The 22,409-nt window shown below is 36.8% G+C and overlaps 1 protein-coding gene across 2 annotated transcripts in view; it reads left to right on the forward strand.

The window, feature by feature from the left end:
• DPYD (dihydropyrimidine dehydrogenase) overlaps nucleotides 1-22,409 on the forward strand; it is an 815,412-nt gene that overhangs the window by 409,162 nt on the left and 383,841 nt on the right. For both annotated transcript variants that reach the window (XM_082655551.1, XM_082655550.1), the window contains exon 13: nucleotides 11,356-11,571. In XM_082655551.1, coding sequence (XP_082511677.1) covers nucleotides 11,356-11,571 — 216 coding nt within the window. The remainder of the gene's footprint in view (nucleotides 1-11,355; nucleotides 11,572-22,409) is intronic.

Genomic DNA, 22,409 nt, shown 5'->3' on the forward strand with positions numbered 1-22,409 from the left:
ATCGAGTTATTTTTTTTAGATTGAATTGTAAGTAACTAAAATCTTTTCTCAGTCTCCCCTAAAAAATTCTGAGGGGGAAAAAGGAAATTTTTACAAAAGTCATCTTTAGACATCTCTCTCATTCTCAATATCTCATGTGGCTGACAATGGCTTTTATAAAAGAAGTGTTACTTTTTATTTTTACTCTCTAAAAATCTGCTGAATATTTAGTTTTTCCTTAATCTCTATTTTTACCCTTGCCCTCCATCCTGATCTCAGTTCTTTATCACTTCAGTCTCTTTTGATTCTGTAGTTTTCTTTTTGTTTCTATTAAGTGCATTTTGAACAACCAGAGAGATTGTGGTGATGTCCAGATTATAAGTTGATTCCTGAATTAGAGAGTGGAGAGAAGGGGGAAATTTTTTAAAATTCAAGTTCCTGTATTTAACCCTTTTAACTACTTTAGCAGACTCCTCAGTTTCAGAAAATAGAAGGTAAATGAGATATCCAACAAAGGACAATGAGAATGTCGAAAAGCATTGTGTATTAAAAATAATTATAAAGATATAAATGATGAGAGTTGCCTTATGGGAAAGTGATTTTATTTATCTTTGTCTCTACAAGGGGCAGATATGCCTTTAAGAGTAAGTATTTTATATATAATATGATATAATGTAATCTAAACATATATTTTGCAAATATTTCAAATTCTAATGGAGATACTAATTTGAATAGGTTATAGTCTCTGCCTTCAAGGAGCTTATGCTCTGTTTGAAGAGAAAATCAACATGTACTGCACAGTATGATGACTACTGAGGTACAGCCATATTTTAAATGATAAAATATCAAGAAAAGAGTCAGCTACTTTAGACAATTATATGAAGTCTATTAAGGAAATGCCCCAGGAAGCATATTCTTGCATGAATGAGTTGAGTTTGGAAGGATGATTAGGAGCTTGATGGGTGAAGAAAGTGTTAGGTTATATTTCAGGCTAGCCGGAATACCTAAGATAATGCATGGAGACAAGTGACAGTGTGATGAATGATCTGTGGTTTTAATTTTGTGTTCAGTTGGTTGGTGGGTAGTTTTATTTACATTTTTCTGTATGTAAGCTCCAGAGACCTTGTCTGTTTTGTTCATCACTAATTTTTTCACTTATTACAGGATAATCACTCTTCTATGTCAATACTTTCTTTTTTTCTGTGTCATTCCTGACACCAGTATAACATTCTTTGTACAGTTGCATCATTGGGGAGCTAGTCCTCATTATTCAACATCTAGGTTGTTTCTTACATTCATTGCTTACTAACACTATCAGATGACTGGAAAAATAATACAGTCTGAAATTGAAAATCTGAATAACATATTCTTTAGAAGGGAATGTACGATGAGGTACATTTTGAAGGAGTTGAGTTTGAATTAATGACAAAGCATCCACATCCAAAGGTCTTGAAGTCTCTTGGAAATCTGAATTTGGAGGTTGCAATTTGGATTTGGGAGGAACTAGCCTTGTGGTGAGAGCTGAAATCTGAGATGCTTAAGTTCCCTGAGCAAGGGTGCAGAGGGGAACAAGCTTTTAAATTTCAGAAAATGAAGCGTACATTAAGGCTTGAGTATAGTGTGAGGTTGACCAGACTGGTTTGCTGTAGCACCACACTGTGGTAAAAAGGCACAAAGACAAAACAAAAAAATAGCCCTGTATGTACAATATGAAAAAAGACTGCCTATTACAACTAAAGATTTTAGATTATGTCATATCTGCATATACATCAGTAGTAGTTTTGTCAATGAAATAAAATATACATTTTTATAAGAAAGTATACTGCTCATTTGACATTTGTGTGTTTATTGATTTTTTTGTTATTTGTTTTGTTGTTTGCTTTTCGATTTTGTTTTGAAGCTTAAGGAAAATCTTGCAGAGTTTGGCCACATCATTCCCTTTCTAAATATTAAGGCAGCAGCCTTCTTAAGAATTCCAAAGCAATGCTTTATGTATTTAAAACTACGTAAATTAAGAAATGCAAGTTAAACTACACATATATATCTACGTCCTTGGGCTATTGTCTAATGCTATATAGCTGTAATTATTGAAAAACTAAAATTCATCTGTGAGATTGAAGAGATTAGTTATTTCAGTACAAAGCCATGAAAAAAGGAGAAAATGTGGAGTCATTCACCTCACCTAATAATGAACATGGAAACATAAGTATTTCTGCTATCATCATCAGATCAAAGATTGCCCAAAGTTTCTAAGGCTCCTCAAACATGGAAGGGGCTTCTAAAATTTCCCTGGTGTTAACCAAATTGTGGTGTCAGGAAATTCTTCCATAGTCTAACCTTGAAGTTCCTTGATTCAATTTAAATTATGATTATTCAGAGCTAAAAAAATCTCACTGAAGATGTTTATTTCCTCACCTATCCCTGTACATACTCACACAGACACAGACAGACACACACCTCAAATTAACATGACTCTGATTATCCCTCACTTCCTTATATTATACATTATAACTTTTGTCTTTGCTAATAATCCTTTTAATAGTATTGCCATCCACGTGAGAACAGAAGACATTATGCTCACAATAGGACTGCACAACATTCAGAAATGTCCCTTGAAACCCAGAACATTGTTGGCAGAAGATGCCTGCCACAGCTGAAGGCTAGATGCCATCAGGTACCTCTTTGCAGGCACCAGAGACACATTAGTCTTTCAACTGACAAGTTTGATGCCTTTTTACATATTACGTGAACTTAACTTTGCATTATAAATGGTGGCGGTCTAGAAATAATTTTTATGCAGGTCATGGCAATCTTTATCTACATAAGACACATTCCTGTAAAATTAAAGTTCTGCTCAAACAACTTTTGAGTGATGATTCACAAGAGAAAAGAGTTCTAACTTACAATTAACTAGACCTGTCCATTCAGTAACCACTTTGGCTGAGAAAATTCATCCTCTTTATATTTGCCAGTATTATTTGTCTTTCAGAGATAAACAGAGAGAAAGGGAAGGAGGAAGAGAAAGAGAGAGACAGATACTTTTTTTTTTTTTACATTTTTATTGGAGTCTAATTGCTTTACAATGGTGTGTTAGTTTCTGCTTTATAACGAAGTGAATCAGTTATACATATACATATATCCCCATATCTCTGCCCTCTTGCGTCTCCCTCCCTCCCACACTGCCTAGCCCACCCCTCTAGCTGGTTACAAAGCAATGAGCTGATCTCCCTGTGCTATGCGACTGCTTCCCACAAGCTATCTATTTTACATTTGGTAGTGTATATATGTCTATATATACACTACCACTCTGTCACTTTGTCCCAGCTTACCCTTGCCCCTCCCCATGTCCTCAAGTCCATCCTCTAGTAGGTCTGCATCGTTATTCCCGTCTTGCCCCTAGGTTCTTCATGACCATTTTGTTTTAGATTCCATATATATGTGTTAGCATGCGGTATTTGTTTTTCTCTTTCTTGACTTACTTCACTCCGTATGACAGACTCTAGGTCCATCCACCTCAAAATAACTCAATTTTGTTTCTTTTTATGGCTGAGTAATATTCCATTGTATATACGTGCCACATCTTCTTTATCCATTCATCTGTCGATGGACACTTAGGTTGCTTCCAAGTCCTGGCTATTGTAAACAGAGCTGCAATGAACATTGTGGTACATGAATCTTTTTGAATTACGGTTTTCTCAGGGTATACGCGCAGTAGTGGGATTGCTGGGTCATATGGTAGTTCTATTTTTAGTTTTTTAAGGAACCTCCATGCTGTTCTCCATAGTGGCTGTATCAATTTACATTCCCACCAACAGTGTATCAGGGTTCCCTTTTCTCCACACCCTCTCCAGCATTAATTGTTTGTAGATTTTTTCATGAGAGCCATTCTGACCAGTGTGAGATGATATCTCATTGTAGTTTTGATTTGCATTTCTCTAATGATTAATGATGTTGAGCATTCTTTCATGTGTTTGTTGGCAATGTGTATATCTTTGCTGGAGAAATATCTATTTAGGTCTTCTGCCCATTTTTGGATTGGGTTGTTTGTTTTTTGATATTGAGCTGTATGAGCTGCTTGTAAATTCTGGAGATTAATCTGTTGTCAGTTGCTTCAATTGCTAATATTTTCTCCCATTCTGAGGGTTGTCTTTTCATCTTGTTTATGGTTTCCTTTGCTGTGTAAAAGCTTTTAAGTTTCATTAGGTCCCATTTGTTTATTTTTATTTCCATTTCTCTAGGAGGTGGGTCAAAAAGGACCTTGCTGTGATTTATGTCATAGAGTGTTCTGCCTATGTTTTCCTCTAAGAGTTTGATAGTTTCTGGCCTTACATATAGGTCCTTAATCCATTTTGAGTTTATTTTTTATTTTATTTTTTTTTAATTAATTAATTTATTTTTGGTTGCATTGGGTCTTCTTGCTGCACACGGGCTTTCTCTAGTTGCGCAAGCGAGGGCTACTCTTCATTGCAGGGCGCAGGCTTCTCATTGCGGTGGCTTCTCTTGTTGCGGAGCACGGGCTCTAGGAGCACAGGCTTCACTAGTTGTGGTACACGGGCTCAGTAGTTGTGGCGTGAGGGCCTAGCCGCTCTGCGGCATGTGGGATCTTCCCAGACCAGGGCTCGAACCCGTGTCCCCTGCATTGGCAGGCGGATTCTTAACCACTGCGCCACCAGGGAAGCCCTTGAGTTTATTTTTGTGTATGCTGTTAGGGAGTGTCTAATTTCTTTATTTTTACATGTACCTGTCCAGTTTTCCCAGCACCACTTTTAGAAGAGGATGTCTTTTCTCCATTCTATATTCTTGCCTCCTTTATCAAAGATAAGGTGACTATATGTGCGTGGGTTTATCCCTGAGCTTTCTATCCTGTTCCATGGATCTATATTTCTGTTTTTGTGCTAGTACCATACTGTCTTGATTACTGTAGCTTTGTAGTGTAGTCTGAAATCAGGGAGCCTGATTCCTCCAGCTCCGTTTTTCATTCTCAAGATTGCGTTTTCTATTCAGGGTCTTTTGTGTTTCCATACAAATTGTGAAATTTTTTGTTCTAGTTCTATGAAAAATACCAGTGGTAGTTTGATAGGGATTGCATTGAATCTGTAGATTGCTTTGGTTAGTAGAGTCATTTTCACAATGTTGATTCTTCCAATCCAAGAACATGGTATATCTCGCCATCTATTTGTATCATCTTTCATTTCTTTCATCAGTGTCTTATAATTTTCTGCATACAGGTCTTTTGTCTCTTTAGGTAGGTTTAGTCCTAGGTATTTTATTCTTTTTACTGCAATTGTAAATGGTAGTGTTTCCTAAATTTCTCTTTCAGATTTTTCATCATTAGTGTATAGGAATGCAAGAGATTTCTGTGCATTAATTTTGTATCCTGCTACTTTACCAAATTCACTGATTATACCTCTAGTAGTTTTCTGGTAGCATCTTTAGGATTCTGTATGTATATTATCATGTCATCTGCAAACAGTGACAGCTTTATTTTCTTTTCCAATTTGGATTCCTCTTATTTCTTTTTCGTCTCTGATTGCTGTGGCTAAAACTTCCAAAACTATGTTGAATAATAGTGGTGAGAGTGGGCAACCTTGTCTTCTTCCTGAACTAAGTGGAAATAGTTTCAGTTTTTCACCTTTGAGGATGATGTTGGCTGTGGGTTTGTCATATATGGCCTTTATTATGTTGAGATATGTTCACTCTATGCCTACTTTCTGGAGGTTTTTTGTCATAAATCGGTGTTGAATTTTGTCGAAAGCTTTCTCTGCATCTATTGAGATGATCATATGTTTTTTCTCCTTCAGTTTGTTAAGATGGTGTATCACATTGATTGATTTCCGTATATTGAAGAATCTTTGCATTCCTGGGATGAACCCCACTTTATCATGGTGTATGGTCCTTTTAATGTGCTGTTGGATTCTGTTTGCTAGTATTTTGTTGAGGATTTTTGCATCTAAGTTCATCAATGATATTGGTCTGTAGTTTTGTTGTTTTGTGACATCTTTGTCTGGTTTTGCTATCAGGGTGATGGTGGCCTCATAGAATGAGTTTGGGAGTGTTACTCCCTCTGCTATATTTTGGAAAAGTTTGAGAAGGATAGGTGTTAGCTCTTCTCTAAAGGTTTGATAGAATTTGCCTGTGAAGCCATCTGATCCTAGGTTTTTGTTTGTTGGAAGATTTTTAATCACAGTTTCAATTTCACTGCTTGTGATTGGTCTGTTTATATTTTCTACTTCTTCCTGGTTCAGTCTCAGAAGGTTGTGCTTTTCTAAGAATTTGTCCAATTTCTTCCAGGTTGTCCATTTTATTGGCATATAGTTGCTTGTAGTAATCTCTCATGATTCTTTGTATTTCTGCAGTGTCAGTTGTTACTTCTCCTATTTCATTTCTAATTCTGTTGATTTGAGTCTTCTCCATTTTTTTCTTGATGAGTCTGGCTAATGGTTTATCAGTTTTGTTTATCTTCTCAAAAAATCATCTTTTAGTTTTATTGATTTTTGCTATTGTTTCCTTCATTTCTTTTTCATTTATTTCTGATCTGATCTTGATGATTTCTTCCCTTCTGCTAATTTTGGAGTTTTTTTGTTCTTCTTTCTCTAATTGCTTTAGGTGTAAGGCTAGGTTGTCTATTTGAGATGTTTCTTGTTTCTTAAGGTAGGATTGTATTGCTATAGACTTCCCTATTAGAACTGCTTTTGCTGCATCCCACAGGTTTTGAGTCGTCCTGTTTTCATTGTCATTTGTTTCTAGGTATTTTTTGATTTCCTCTTTGATTTCTTCAGTGATTTCTTGGTTATTAAGTAGTGTATTGTTTAGCCTCCCTGTGTTTGTATTTTTTCCAGATTTTTCCTGTAATTGATATCTTGTCTCATAGCGTTGTGGTCAGAAAAGATATTTGATACAATTTCAATTTTCTTAAATTTAACAAGGCTTGATTTGTGACCCAGGATATGATCTATCCTGGAGAATGTTCCATGAGGACTTGAGAAGAAAGTGTATTGTTGTTTTTGGATGGAATGTCCTATAAATATCAATTCAGTCTATCTTGTTTAATGTAGCATTTAAAGCTTGTGTTTCCTTATTTATTTTCTCTTTGGATGGTCTGTCCATTGGTGAAAGTGGGGTGTTAAAGTCCCCTACTATGATTGTGTTACTGTCGATTTCCCCTTTCATGGCTGTTAGTGTTTGCCTTATGTATTGAGGTGCTCCTATGTTGGGTGCATAGATATTTATAATTGTTATATCTTCTTCTTGGATTGATCCCTTGATCATTATGTAGCATCATTCTTTATCTCTTGTAATAGTTTTTGTTTTAGAGTCTATTTTGTCTGATATTAGAATTGCTACTCCAGCTTTGTTTTGATTTCCATTTGCATGGAATATCTTTTTCCATGCCCTCACTTTGTATGTGTCCCTAAGTCTGAAGTGGGTCTCTTGTAGACAGCGTATATACAGCTCTGGTTTTTGTATCTCTTCAGCCAGTCTATGTGTTTTGGTTAGAGCATTTAATCCATTTACATTTAAGGTAATTATTGATATGTATGTTCCTGTTACCATTTTCTTCTTGTTTTGGGTTTGTTATTGTAGGTCTTTTCCTTCTCTTGTGTTTCCTGCTTGGAGAAGTTCCTTTAGCATTTGTTTTAAAACTGGCTTGGTTGTGCTGAATTCTCTTATCTTTTCCTTGTCTGTAAGGTTTTTAATTTCTCCATCAACTTTGAATGAGATCCTTGTTGGATAGAGTAATCTTGGTTGTAGGTTTTTCCCTTTCATCACTTTAAATAGGTCCTGCCACTCCCTTCTGGCTTGCAGCGTTTCTGCTGAAAGATCAGCTGTTAACCTTATGGGGATTCCCTTGTATGTTATTTGTTGTTTTTCCCTTGCTTCTTTTAATATTTTTTCTTTGTATTCAATTTTTGATAGTTTGATTAATATGTGTCTTGAAGGTGTACTTCTCCTTGGAATTATCATGTATGGGATTCTCTGTCCTTCCTGGACTTACTTGATTAACTATTTCCTTTCACATATTAGGGAATTTTTCGACTATAATCTCTTCAAATATTTTCTCAGTTCCTTTCTTTTTCTCTTCTTCTGGGACCCCTATAATTCGAATGTTGGTTTGTTTAATATTGTCCCAGAGTTCTCTGATACTGTCCTCAATTCTTTCTTTTTTTTCTTTATTCTGCTCTGCAGTAGTTATTTCCACTCTTTTATCTTCTAGGTCACTTATCCGTTTTTCTGCCTCGGTTGTTCTGCTATTGATCCCTTCTAGAGAATTTTTAATTTCATTTATTGTGTTGCTCATGATTGTTTGTTTGCTCTTTAGTTCTTCTAGATCTTGTTATCGTTTCTTCTATTTTCTCCATTCTATTTCCAAGATTTTGGATCATATTTCCTATCATTATTCTGAATTCTTTTTCAGGTACACTGCCTATTTCCTCTTCATTTGTTAGGTCTGCTGGGTTTTTACCTTGCTCCTTCATCTGCTATGTGTTTCTTTGTCTTCTCATTTTGCTTAACTTACTGTGTTTGACGTCTCCTTCTTGCAGGCTGCAGGTTCATAGTTCCCATTGTTTTTGGTGTCTACCCCCAGTGGCTAAGGTTGGTTCAGTAGGTTTAGGCTTCCTGGTGGAGGGGACCAATGCCTGTGTCCTGGTCAATGAGGCTGGATCTTGTCTTTCTGGTGGGCAGGTCCACGTCTGGTGGTGTGTTTTGGTGTGTCTATGGCTTTATTATTATTTTAGGCAGTCTCTCTGCTAATGGGTGGGGTTATGTTCCTGTCTTGCTAGTTGTTTGGCATAGGGTGTCCAGCACTGTAACTTGCTGATCGTTGAGTGGAACTGGGTCTTGGTGTTTAGATGGAGATCTCTGGGAGATTTTTGCCATTTGATGTTACGTGGAGCTGGGAGGTCTCTGGTGGACCAATGTGCTGAACTTGGCTCTCCCACCTCAGAGGCACAGCCCTGAGGCCTGGCTGGATCACCAAGAGCCTGTCATCCACACAGCTCAGAATAAAAGGCAGAAAGAAAAGATTTTTTTAAAAAAATATTATAATAAAAAACAAAAAATAGTTACAAAAAATATTTTAATGTAATTAAAAAAAGAAAGAAAGAACAACCAAACCAAAAAACAAAATCACCAATGATAACAAATGCTGAAAAGTATTACAAAAAAAAAAAGTGGACAGACAGAACCCTAGGATAAATGGTAAAAGCAAAGCTATACAGACAAAATCACACACAGAAACATACGCATACACCCTCACAAAAAGAGAAATAGGGAAAAAGAATATATATATATATCATTGCTCCCAAAGTCCACCTCTTCAATTTGGGATGATTCATTGTCTATTCAGGTATTCCAGAGACGCAGGGTACATCAAGTAGATTGTGGAGATTTAATCCGCTGCTCCTGAGGCTGCTGGGAGAGATTTCCCTTTCTCTTCTTTTTTTGCACAGCTCCCGGGGTTCAGCTTTGGATTCGCCCCCCCACCACCACTTGTAGGTCGCCTGTGGGCATCTGTTCTTTGCTTAGACAGGATGGGGTTAAAGGAGCAGCTGCTTCGGGGTCTCTGGCTCACTCAGGCCGGGGGGAGGGAGGGGTGCGGATGTGGGGTGAGCCTGTGGCGGCAGAGGCCGGCATAACATTACACCAGCCTGAGGCACTCCATGTGTTCTCCCGGGAAAGTTGTCCTTGGATCACGGGACCCTGGCAGTGGTGGGCTGCACAGGCTCCCGGGAGGGAGGTGTGGATAGTGACCTGTGCTTGCACACAGGCTTCTTGGTGGCGGCAGCAGCGGCCTTAGCGTCTCATGCCCGTCTTTGGGGTACGCTCTGATAGCCGCGGCTCGCGCCCGTCTCGGGGGCTCCTTTAAGCCGTGCTCTTAATCCTATCTCCTTGCGCACCAGGAAACAAAGAGGGAAGAAAAAGTCTCTTGCCTCTTCGGAAGGTCCAGACTTTTCCCTGGACTCCCTTCCGGCCAGCCGTGGCGCACTAACCCCCTGCAGGCTGTGTTCACACCGCCAACCCCAGTCCTCTCCCTGCGCTCCGACCGAAGCCCGAGCCTCAGCTCGCAGCCCCGCCTGCCCCGGCGGGTGAGCAGACAAGCCTCTTGGGCTGGTGAGTGCCGGTCGGCACCGATCCTCTGTGCGGGAATCTCACCGCTTTGCCCCCTGCACCCCTGTTGCTGTGCTTTCCTCCGCGGTTCTGTTTCCCCCTCCGCCACCTGCTGTCTCCACCCGCAAAGGGGCTTCCTAGTGTGTGGAAGCCTTTCCTCCTTTACAGCTCCCTCCCACTGGTGCAGGTCCCGTCCCTATTCTTTTGTCTCTGTTTTTTCTTTTGCCCTACCCAGGTATGTGGGGTGTTTCTTGCCTTTTGGGAGGTGTGAGGCCTTTTACCAGCATTCAGTAGGTATTCTGTAGGAGTTGTTCCACATGTAGATGTATTTCTGATGTATTTGTGGGGAGGAAGGTGATCTCCACATCTTACCCTTCCGCCATCTTGAAGCTCCTCAGAGACAGAGACATTTTACAAACAAAAGACCTGATGAAATGTTCAATAACCTCTGCAACCAGAGAGACAACATTTAGCAAGCACCTACTGTGTTTCAGTGGGCCATGCACTTTGTAAAGGGTTTTTTGATTGAATCTTTCCAGTAATGCAAAGTTGCTTTTAACTGTTCATTTAACAAAGGTAGTTTTACAGTTTTGAGAGATTACAGTTGAAATTTCTATACTGTTTGGTACCTGTTTGGTTTCTGAAGAAAGTCCCCTCATGCACATGAATACATTACCCACTTTCCAAATTAGATGTCTCCCTGTGGCTTTTGATCTCCTGCATTTTCCAGGATCCCTAGGAGGTAGGAAATTAGGCAACCAGCATTCATGCTGCTGTACTGAAAACGGTAAAGAAGAAAAGGAAAGGATGTGTTAGGTGGCTTTCCTAAAATCTCATAAATAGAGTGAGGTTACTGGAAATTGAATTTAGGACTCCTGACTTGCTGTTGCCCTTATCTCTGAGCACTAAAGACATTTCCACAAATTAAGTACAAAAAGGTTGGGCTAATGGGACCAAGGAGATAAATTCTGAAATTACTCCCTTTTGTGTTTGAATCTCAGAATGTTTTAAGTGTAGTTTTATTGTTTATTTAATTGATATTATTTCCATTAGTACTCTCTAAACTACTTTTTAAATTAGAAAAAGATGATATTATATGAATTTGGTTCTCTGCTAACTGACTTTTTTGCTAATTTTCATCACTCCAAACAGACCGATGTAATCTATATTAATTTAAATGCTGTGTTGAAGTGATTTTTGTAAAAGATTATATGGGAAAATCAGATGTGATACAAGAATAATTATTGGCTATTTGTTTTTTCGCAGTCACAATATGGAGCTTCAGTTTCTGCCACGCCTCAACTACCCCTCTTTTATACTCCTATTGATCTGGTGGACATTAGTGTGGAAATGGCTGGATTGAAGTTTACAAATCCTTTTGGTCTTGCCAGTGCAACTCCAACTAGCAGTTCATCAATGATTCGTAGAGCTTTTGAAGCTGGATGGGGCTTTGCTCTGACCAAAACTTTCTCTCTTGATAAGGTAAGAAATTATTTTTGAAGTCATGTTTAAATATCTATCATGTATTTTAATTAGGGCATAAATATTATAATGGAAAGATTTTTCTGACCTATAAATAACTATTATTAAACTACTGGATAAAACCTATTATTACAAATGAGTCTTTAATTTCCTTCTATTCCTTCTGTCCCATGGAGGGGGAATGGCATAGAGTTTTCATTGTGTTTTGTCTAAGAAGCATCAAAAATATAAATACTACAGAGTGTCTATTTCATTTAATAATCCCAAACTTACTTATTCTTATGTCGGCATTATTAATTGTTTTGTGATTTCTGGATGTATGTGAATGAGGACATATGCCTCAACTCAAAGTTAGAGAGACAATGAATTTTATTTGCACATAATCCTGGAATCAAAGCCGTGCCAAAAAAAATCACTTATTGTAAATTACTGGTGCTGGGAATAAGATTCTTCTTGAATTTTTAAATACAGAAACCTTTCCCCAAATACAATACCTGAGTTTAATTTGATATTATGACTTTGTACTCACAATGCAAGTGGACATACTTAGTAGAAAATAAACTACATATTAAAGTTCAGATTGATTCTTTAAAGTACAGAAAGCATAGAAGTGTATGTTTTCAAAGTGGAATAATTTATGCAGTAGAGGGTTGCATCCTTACACGGTTTTGGATTAGAAAAAAACAGCAAAATTTAACATTTTTAGGCCCTTTATTGATAAAATTTTAAATGCTACACCTATCGATATATTTAGTACTTACCAGTAGTTAGTAATAATTAATGTATAAGAATGTGTGTATCTGCTGACTGAGAAAAGAGTATCATTATTTAAATCAGCCTTATCCTTAGGCAAAGAAAATAATACGCAAGAAATATGCCCCATTAAGCACATTCTCTTCTTTCACCTCTTACTAGGATCAATAGCTGGCGTTATTATGGCTAAACCATCACAGCTGTTTTATTCTGACAGCTTTACAAGATGCTATGTGTAAGTGTGATCAAGAATATCTAGAGAATCCTCAAAAGTTAGAAAACTAGTGCATGAAAAAAAAGGTTAAATATTTTTATGTTTAAATAGCTAAAGGGAGGTTTCTTCATAAATTGGCTGAATACTTAGAAATACTTTGGTTAAACAAAGTGTAAAAATAAACAACATATTGGATTTAGCTTTAGAATATCATTAATCAATTGTTTACAACCTTGTAGAATACTGACAATACATTTGTTTTTATTTCAATTCTTCCTTAAGAATTACTTGGAAGCTATAATCAAATGTTTAATCGTTGAGAAAAACTGAGTCTCTGATATCACTTAATGACTATTTTAGTTATGCTATTTAAAAAATTTTATATGTAAACAGAAATAGGTGGCTAATCAGGTATAAGGGAAGAATTGTAGGGGAAAAAAAGTGTTTGCTTTGAACTTCCTGTTTGCTTACAAAAATTGAATTCTGATTAATCAGAGACATCTGTCTTTGCTCTGTTGGTGACATGCATTGATTTGTGAAGCTGTCTCTTTCAATAACCTAAGAGCAGTTGCCTTTATTAGGATCACCAGCAGAAATAAATGTGGGAGCTAACTTCCTTCTGAAACTCCAATTTGAATTTAATCTACCAATTCAGAAGTCTGTGATGCTGGTTCAAAAGGAGAGTTATGGACAAATGCAAATTAAAGTTGGCACATAAAATATAATGACGGGGGTTTTAGGAAGCTCCACTTTACTTACTTTGATGGTGCGTACAACAAAATATTTGTGCAAAAACTATTTTAAATGTATCTGTGCAGATTGTAATGACATAAATAACAATGCCACCTTGGGCTTATATAATTCTATTTTCAAAAATGATTTTTTTCCCGTACTTGATTTTGCAAAGTAGTCATTTTGCTTCATAGAGATCTACTTCTTTTCGTTTTGTGTTCTTATATTGTCTCTAATTAGTGATTAAATTTCTGTGAATTTATTATTCTCTTATGAGTTTTGTGCTTTCTTATTGGTGAAATATTGTAGTATAAAACTCAGTATTATAAACACATGTTTTTCACAGCCTCTTACTAAAGACATCTATTAAAGTATTATATGTACTATACATTTGTGTGGCATTATAGCATACCAATTTAGATTAGCCTTATTACAGTTTAGTATGCGATTTCAAGAGTCTACTTAAAATGTATTAAAATTCAGAGTCTTGACATTTGAAATTTGGATGCTCTTAATATGACAAAGGTTATTCTATGCAGTTTTGTTATCATATGAAATATTAATATTTCACAATACAGTTTTGATGAAGTACAATTTGCCGAGCTTGCATATGATAAAGAAATTAAATGCTTGCCAAGGGAGTTCAGTAAAAATTAGAGCCCTGCCTGAACATCTGCTGGAGATTTTATTATCCTGTCCTACTGACAGTGTGGCTCCCTCATTGTTTTTCAAGATTGACAGCTGAATATTACACTGCTTTCTGCAGCAAATATGTTTAGGTGAACTTTGTTTCCCTTTTTTTTATTTTTTTGGGGAGTTTGGAACATGCTTTGATTTTCATCCTATATATATATTTTTTATACTCGACATTTGTAGATGCCAGATTGAGGTCTAATATGCTGTAGCAATGAAAGACCATTGACTTACAGTGAAATGCCAGTTGTTATCTCAGTAAACAGAAATATTATTATTCTTTACTGTGCAGTCTGTATAAAAGCTGTATGTGCTTTCTTTAGGGAGGCAAATGATAAGATTTTTAATGTCAAATATAAAAAGATCTATGTTTGCTTTTGTGTTAAATAACATCAAAGGTGGCTTTTATTAACTATATTTTTCCTTCCCAAATCAGACTTTCCTAGAGTGTCCCAAAATACCTAGCTTGCTTTTCTTGAGATTCTGTTTGTGTGTTATAAAGACAATATTTGAAATATCATGATAAAAATATTTAAAATATAAGTATAAATTTTAATATAAATATATATTGAGTTCAAGTTTAAAAAGGTAGGGGAGAAATCAATCTGTCAAGCTTAATTAAAGCTAAAGTGTCCTGACAAACCAGAGTAGTGCTCTGTTTAACTGGGAATATTAGAAATTGTTTAGATTTCACATAAAATAACCTCCTGACCTGTGTTTGCATTATACTGATAAGAAATAGATAAAACATTTTGTTTTTGCTGATTATATCATAATTTTTTTCTCATAGGTAGCCACATATTATATACTGCAAATATGGAATAACTGTAGGGTGCATATATTTTCATCACTACCCAGATAAACTCAGAAGTGTTTCTAACTATCATAAATCAAATTCAGACCTAAGCAGAAGTTCACTTCATTTATAAGCTGTATATAGCTATTACAGTACACTTGTACTTTATTTTTAGTAAGAAAATGTCTTGAATGCATATATTTTGTTTTAATAAGTATCAAATAATTAGGTATGTAGGTGTACAAATAATGAGTCTCTCTCAACATAAAATACTGAAAACTAGAATCTGAGAAATATTTAAGGGTCTTCATTATTTCTTTGGCATCAAAGTATTGATTGTAACTGTTTGCATAAAATACAATCTTATACCACATAGCACGATGCTTAGTGTATAGGAAGAGTTTGATAAATGTTTCATAGATATTCTTTGGATAAATGAATTAGTAAATGAATACATAGATTTCTTGGCAACAGCATATTGAGTTTATTTTTCTTCCAGCCATATGAACAGACAGTTAACATATAAAAAATGGATTGGTCTGAGTATTGATCTCAATCAAGGGAGAAAAGGCCAATTTAAAATTTTCATATCCCAGGTTGCTTTTATAGTACATGTATACATGTCTAAAAATGAAAATGTCAGTGGAATTTCTAAATGCATGGATTGTATATTAAGATTTAGGTTGTTGACTAAGCCTTTAAAATGCAGAGGATTTTTGAGAAAACAGAATAAGTATTGTACAGTATTAGGACGGGAAATAAAAATTATCTGGCCAAATTATGTGTCAATAGCCCTGACAGAAGAAATGTAGCCTTTAGTGACAGAACATGCTAGATCTTTTAAGGCACTGCAGCCTGTTATAGCTATAGAAAGATCTGTTTTAGAAATGTATTCATTTTAATTTCCCCAAATCGGCCTTCTCATAAGTTGCATCCATATTTTATAGTTCTGCCCTCGGAGACATCATGACATAAATTAGTCTAACTTATTAACATAAATGAATTGTTGATTTTAAAATATGGCGTTCTTTTTCTTTTTCTTTCCAAGTAAATAAATACCGTAGAGGAAGGCTAACAAGTATGGCGAGGCAGTGCCATCTAGGGAAAAGAAATTTGACCTGGGCAACAACAGTCTCTGTCCAAAGTTGCTTCTGTATCACTATCTTGAACATGTTGTTTGAAATTGCAGGTCGTTGTTATGATTATTATTTTTACACACATTACTAACTACCATTTATCAATTACTTAGAATGTAATTACTTTTCATAGTATGTAAATACTTTTCATAAGTTATCCATTGAATCTTCACAATAAGATAGATAGTATAATTTTTTTAGATGAAATACAGCCGACCCTTGAACAACACAGGTGTTAGGAGCACCGACCCCCTGCAAAGTCGAAAATCTGCTTACAACTTTATAGTCAGCCCTCCGTATTTGTGGTTCCACATCTGCATATTGGACCAACCATGGGTCCATACAGTACTGTAGTACTTGATTATTGAAAAAAATCTGCATACAAGTGGACGCAGTTCAAGTCTGCATTGTTCAAGGATCAACTGTAATAGTCTGAGAAAGCTAAATAAGTAGCCCAGGAGTTGGAACAACAATTATTTATTCACTCAGTTATGTACATTGGTAGTTTGGCTGAGCTCATATGGGAAGTTCTTCTGCATCACATGATGTCTGCTGGGCTCATTCATGCATTTGCAGTCAGTTGGAGGGATGCCTGGGGACAGGCAAGATGGCCCCACGCATGTGTCTGGTCAGAGTTGCTGTAATGGCTGAGATGGCCGGGCCCTTCTCTCCATCTCTTCATAATCTCTCTTGCCTCTTGATATCTCAGCATCAAGGAGAGTAACTTGGGCTTGTTCACAAGGTAGCAGTGTTCTAAGAAGGCAAGACTCGAAGCTGCAAGGCCTTGCTGAGACCTCAAAATTCACACACTGTCACTTCCACTGTACTTTCTGTGACAAAGCAAGTTACAAGGTACAATATACATGGCTGTATTCAAGAAGTAGGTAAATACCATCTGCTCATTGATGGGAAGAACAGCAAAGTCATATCACAAAGGGGCATGCATACAGCATGGAAGGATTATTGCAGCTGTCTTTGTAACTTGCCCTCTGGTCACAATAATTCACATCCCTTCCATGTGCAAAATGCATCCACCCCGTTCCAAGACACTCAAAATGTCATCCAATCATGATTTGGGGCTCAATGTCTATGATCTAGTGATCTGTATCAGGTCCTAACCCATATAAGGCTGTTTGGGTTCACCTTCACTTGATCCAGGGTTCTGTGAAATAGAAAGACAAGTTGTCTATCTGCTATACACCCAACATAAAATGATATGGTCATGAGAACCACAGCAGATACTCTCATTCAGGAAGAGAAGAAATGGAAGGAAAATAGCAATCACTTGTCCATTGCAATTTTGAAATTCAGTTGGGCACATGTTGTCAGGGCCCCTTACTTAATTAAGATCCAGTTCTACTCTCTAGTAGTGGTTCCCTAATCCATTGTTCCTATCCACTATTGGCCCTAACTTCTGGGATCTTGCTTCTGTCCTCTGAGTTTTGTTTTGCTTTGTTTTGTTTAGAAATGACCACTGATGGTCCATGTTGGCAGTGGAGTAGCCTTTTCAGCCTGTTTCTGACCATAGAAAGTTAGGAATCCCTATTTCTCGCTTTATTTTGAATTATCTCTTTTAGTCCTAGGTCATAGTGATGTCACCACAAAACTCTCTTAAAAACTTTTCAGATCTGTTAAGGGCCGACTCCATGCCCCAAAGCTACATCCATAAGTCTTTTTGAGACAGACTTCTCTCCATTTTGAATATGTCTTTCTGCTGTGACACAGTGTCCTAAAGATTCTTAGAATCAATATTGTCTACTTGAAAGAATCTACTAGGACCAGATTGAAATCTTTGTAAAGTCCTAACAGAGTATCATATAGCAATGCTCTTGATGTGATCTTTACCCCAGGGTCATTTCTTACTTGGAAAATCTTTTTCCTTCCAGGAGAGATGAAGTGTGAAGAATAGTTTTATTTTCCAATGTGGCAAGTTCTAGGCTCCTTTTCTTTACTCACTCTAAGTTTGCTAGCAGTCAAATATATCCTTATTTGACTCTTTTCTCTCTTACAGTACCCTACTATACATGGGCAGAAACACTCAACTGACACTCTCAGCATTCTGTCTAGAGATTTTAGTCAGATCCACAAATGCATTATGTACATTTTCTATCTTCTGAATGATCACCAGTGACATTCTTGCCACTTGTTCCGTCACTGCGTAATACAGGCCACTCTTTTTTTAAAAATTAATTAATTAATTAATTTTATTTATTTATTTGGCTGCGTTGGGTCTTCGTTGCTGCGCGCGGGCTTTCTCTGCGGCGAGTGGGGGCTGCTCTTTGTTGCGGTGCGCGAGCTTCTCATTGCGGTGGCTTCTCTTTTTTGCTGAGCCCGGGCTCTAGGCACACAGGCATCAGTAGTTGTGGCACGTGGGCTCAGTAGTTGTGGCTCGCGGGCTCTAGAGCGCAGGCTCAGTAGTTGTGGCACACGGGCTTAGTTGCTCCGCGACATGTGGGATCTTCCTGGACCAGGGCTCGAACCCGTGTCCCCTGCATTGGCAGGTGGATTCTTAACCAGTTCACCACCAGGGAAGTCCCAAGGCCACTCTTTCCCAGTCTCCAATAGCATTTTTTACACTGTGTTTTAAGCCTCCACTAACATTCTTCCAGATTACTAACAGACTACTCTTGAGTTTTCAAGAGAGGCCTCTGCCTGCCTCTCAATCTGAGATCTGGTGCTGCATGTTTTTGATTTTAGGCTAGCAGATATTTCTGTATCACTTATCTGTTGCTGTATATCAAAGCACTCCACAATTTAGTGGCTTAAAGCAACAAGTAATCTGCTCTTGATCCTATAGTTTGGTAATCTGGTCAGGGCTCAGTTGGGTAGGCGTTTTTTGCCCCATGTGATGTTACTTATTCTCACTAGTGCATTTGTGGCCAATTGACAGACTGCTTGGTGGCTGGCTTGTCCCTGATGGCTTCATTCACATGCTTCGGTCCTCAGACAAGACCCAGGAGCATGGAAATGGCTCTACTCATCCAAAGCCTTAAATTTACCATGCCAGGTTTTGAACCAAGGCCTATTTGGTCTATTTCAGGCTCTTTCCTCTATATGATGCTGTTTCCTAATTTATCCTCACTGGACCTCATTACTCTATGTCTAAAATGAAGGCAGTTTGACTCCATCAGCGTTTGGAGTTCAGCTGAACAGGTGCACTGAGGGCCTCCCACCCCCTGCTTCAAGCAGAGTGGCACTTGGGATTTTATGTCTATTTTGGTTCTATCTACTATTTCACTGAGAGAGAGAGAGAGAGAGAGAGAGAGAGAGAGAGAGAGAGAGATTTATTAAAAACCTCTGGGAATCCATTGTCATGAAAAGCCAATCTTCCTGTACCATCCTTCTCCAGCCACCCTGGCCATCCTTCTAGTCCTCCAACATGGTAGGCTCCTCCAACTCTTAGGACCATTTTGCTTGTGTTTGCTCTGCCTGGAAGGCTCTGCCCTCAGCTTTTTATACAGCTACTCTTGCTTCCCATTCAGTTTTCACATCAAAAATTCTCTCCTCAGAGAATTCTTCGCTGACCACTCAAAACTCATTCTGTCTGTCCCCCATTTCCCTGGTTGTTTTATCTTCACCGTGCTTGGCACCATATGAAATTACCATGCTCTTAATCATTTATTTATTTACTTGTATATTTTCTGTTTTAGCCATTTGAAGTAAGCTTCATAAGAAGAGAGATGTTATCTTTCTTGTTTGCTACTGTATGCCCAGTGCCAAGAACCATGTCTGGCAGATAGGAAGGATGCAATACATACTTGTTAGATGAATGAATAATTATAGGATTCTAATTTAAACCACAATTCCACATGACAGCTCCTCAGTTACTTGGAGACAGCTCTCATGTCCTATCTGCAAGCCTTGTCTTTTTCCTTTTTAAATAGTCCCATTTTCCTTCCCATAATAAGGTTTGCAGACTTTTCACCGTGTAGGTTGTCGGTTCTCCCATGTGGATTTCCAGAAACTTGTTTCGATCCTCATTATCTTAATTGAGAGGAAGTTGCCTACATTTGCACAAATTGTCAGCACCTATGAACCAGATAAAAATCAGGACTAACATTGTCAGGACTATAAATGCAAAAAATAATATTTAAAGGTGTTAAGAAAAACTTCACAAATATGATACATAATTATATTTTAGAGCCTAAGTAATTCTCTTTGGATTACAATACAGAAAATCACAGTTTACTCTTATAACTTCTTTTGGAAGGCCTTATGAGAAATAAAGGTCTGGATTTTTAAAAGATTATATCAAAACTAATATATTTTATTATTATTGAGCTTCTACATTACTTTATCATGAAAGTCTATGAAACAATTAATGAACAACATTCCATTGCGTTATTTTCACTGCTATAGTTCTGGCTTTAAATTTAGTACATAAATAGGTTTTTTTTTTAATGTGTAGTATTATTCTATTGTATATCTAACTATACATTAACTAAGGACTATAATTATTTAAACACATTCAATATAAGCTTTTCCTCTGAGAAACTTTTTAACATGCTAAAACCATAAGTGATTTCTGTGTAGTAATAGTTTGACTTTCACTGGTTAGGTTCTTTAATTGTTATTTAGATGAACTGTATTCATAATTTTGACTGAATTCATAATTCATAAAATTGACTCACCCTCAGATCATACAGAATGGGTTTTTTAAAGGCTACAGTTCACATGTAGTAGTCTTAGGGGAGATTTCATCCAAATGTTCACTTCAAGACTGTTTAGCAAGCTCTTCTCTGAAGCAAACTTGATCGCTTCAACAACAAAAGAATGTGTGTGTGTGCTCGCATACCCATTTGTGTGTACACTTGCAATAATGAAGCTAAGTCTTGCAAGTTAGAATCCAATAAAAATACTCCCTACCTCTCCCCAAAGTTCTAAATGAATAATTTTCAAGCACGCCATGTATGCCAGGCTTAGTTTGTTCAGTAAAATGTAGATTATGATGTTTCCAAACAGGTTGACGTACTTCTAATATTAAACATAAATCTTTTAATTGTAACCAAAGTAGCATTTTTAACCAAGTATATTATTAAAGTTATTTAAATTGTTATCAAATTTTTTTGCCTTCTATTTCACAATTTGGGCTAGTCGACTATGAAGGAGACCAATCAATTTTCCAATATAATTACGTCTTCACCTCTTTTCCATTTCAGGCTGCGATTTCACACTTGCTAATTAGTTAATCATTTTGGTAGAGTGGACAAGGTGAGACTCAAATAGGCTTTTTAATAATATAAATTGATGTGTACAATTTTGATCTGGGTTAGCTGGTAGCAAAACCTAGCTTGTAGTGGAAAATACCTCTCATTCAGCTCCTTTTTTCTTAAGCAACTAGTGCCAAGGTTAATGGAAAAGTCTCATAATTATGGCTAATGGGAATTTCCTTAGAGTATAGTCCTGCCATTGGGAAACTGATTTTCCAGTCTCACTTAATTTTTTTGCAGATTTTAAATTTAACTAGTTGAAAAGTATCCATATTCTGGGAATGTTTGAATGATGCAGTCTTGGTTGAAATTAAGATGACTTGAATTCCATAATACCATCCTTGGCTTTGTATTTTCTTTATTGATTTTTAACAAGATTCTAGTCATACTACATAAAGATAGTCTTTAACCTTCATTAAAAAAAAACTTTAAATATAAAACCCAGTGATTAGCTCACTGTCAAATTTTTATTAAAGATATACCTACATTGGCTATTTTGTTATAAGAATTTATTCAGTTTTAAATTGCAGTTCTATTTGTGTTCCTTTTTCTTACGTGACTTGCGATGAGCTTCATGTTCAATATTCGTCACTTCACATTCACCACTATTTCTGAAATAAGGTGTCACTAGATGCTTAAGGAAGTAACTGTTTTTTTAGAGAAACATTCAGCCAAACTTTCTTTTCATATATCAGTTACCTTTACTTACCCGACTTCCCCATCTGCTTCTTTCATTTCAGCTAAATCCCTGCCCTTTTCATCCTGCTCTGCTTATTCATTTGCATGTTTTCCCACAATATCCCATATGTTTGGAACAATTTATCATTAGCTTCTGCCAAATTCACTCTATATTAAAGTTAAAATTTATCTAAAAGTGTCATAAGTGTCACTTTTAGGTATACTGACTAGACTGGATGTATTTTGAGAACTGTTGTTGTCTTTATATACACTTTTTTTTCTCATCGACTCAAACATTTGTTAGGCACTGACCATTCATATGGTGTGCATGTGTGTGTGTGTATGTGTATAAATGGTTTTTGCTCTACAAGATTTAAACTCGTTCAGAATATACAACAAAAAGATGCAGGAAGACCGACTAAATGTTGACATAAGGCAGCAGAGATTCTTAGACGAAAAATGTTACTTTAAAAGCAGTATTTTCCTCAGTTTTTTAAAAAGAAAAATGACTTCACATTTGAGCTGTATCTTTTGAGCTGTATCTTGAGCTGTATTCTAGGCAGAAAGGATAGCACACGGACATCCATGGTCTTGAGAGTGCCAAGCGTATTTAAGATTCAGCAGCT

Source organism: Grampus griseus (genome assembly GCF_964374135.1).
Source record: "Grampus griseus genome assembly, chromosome: 1".
NCBI classification, from domain to species: Eukaryota; Metazoa; Chordata; class Mammalia; order Artiodactyla; family Delphinidae; genus Grampus; species Grampus griseus.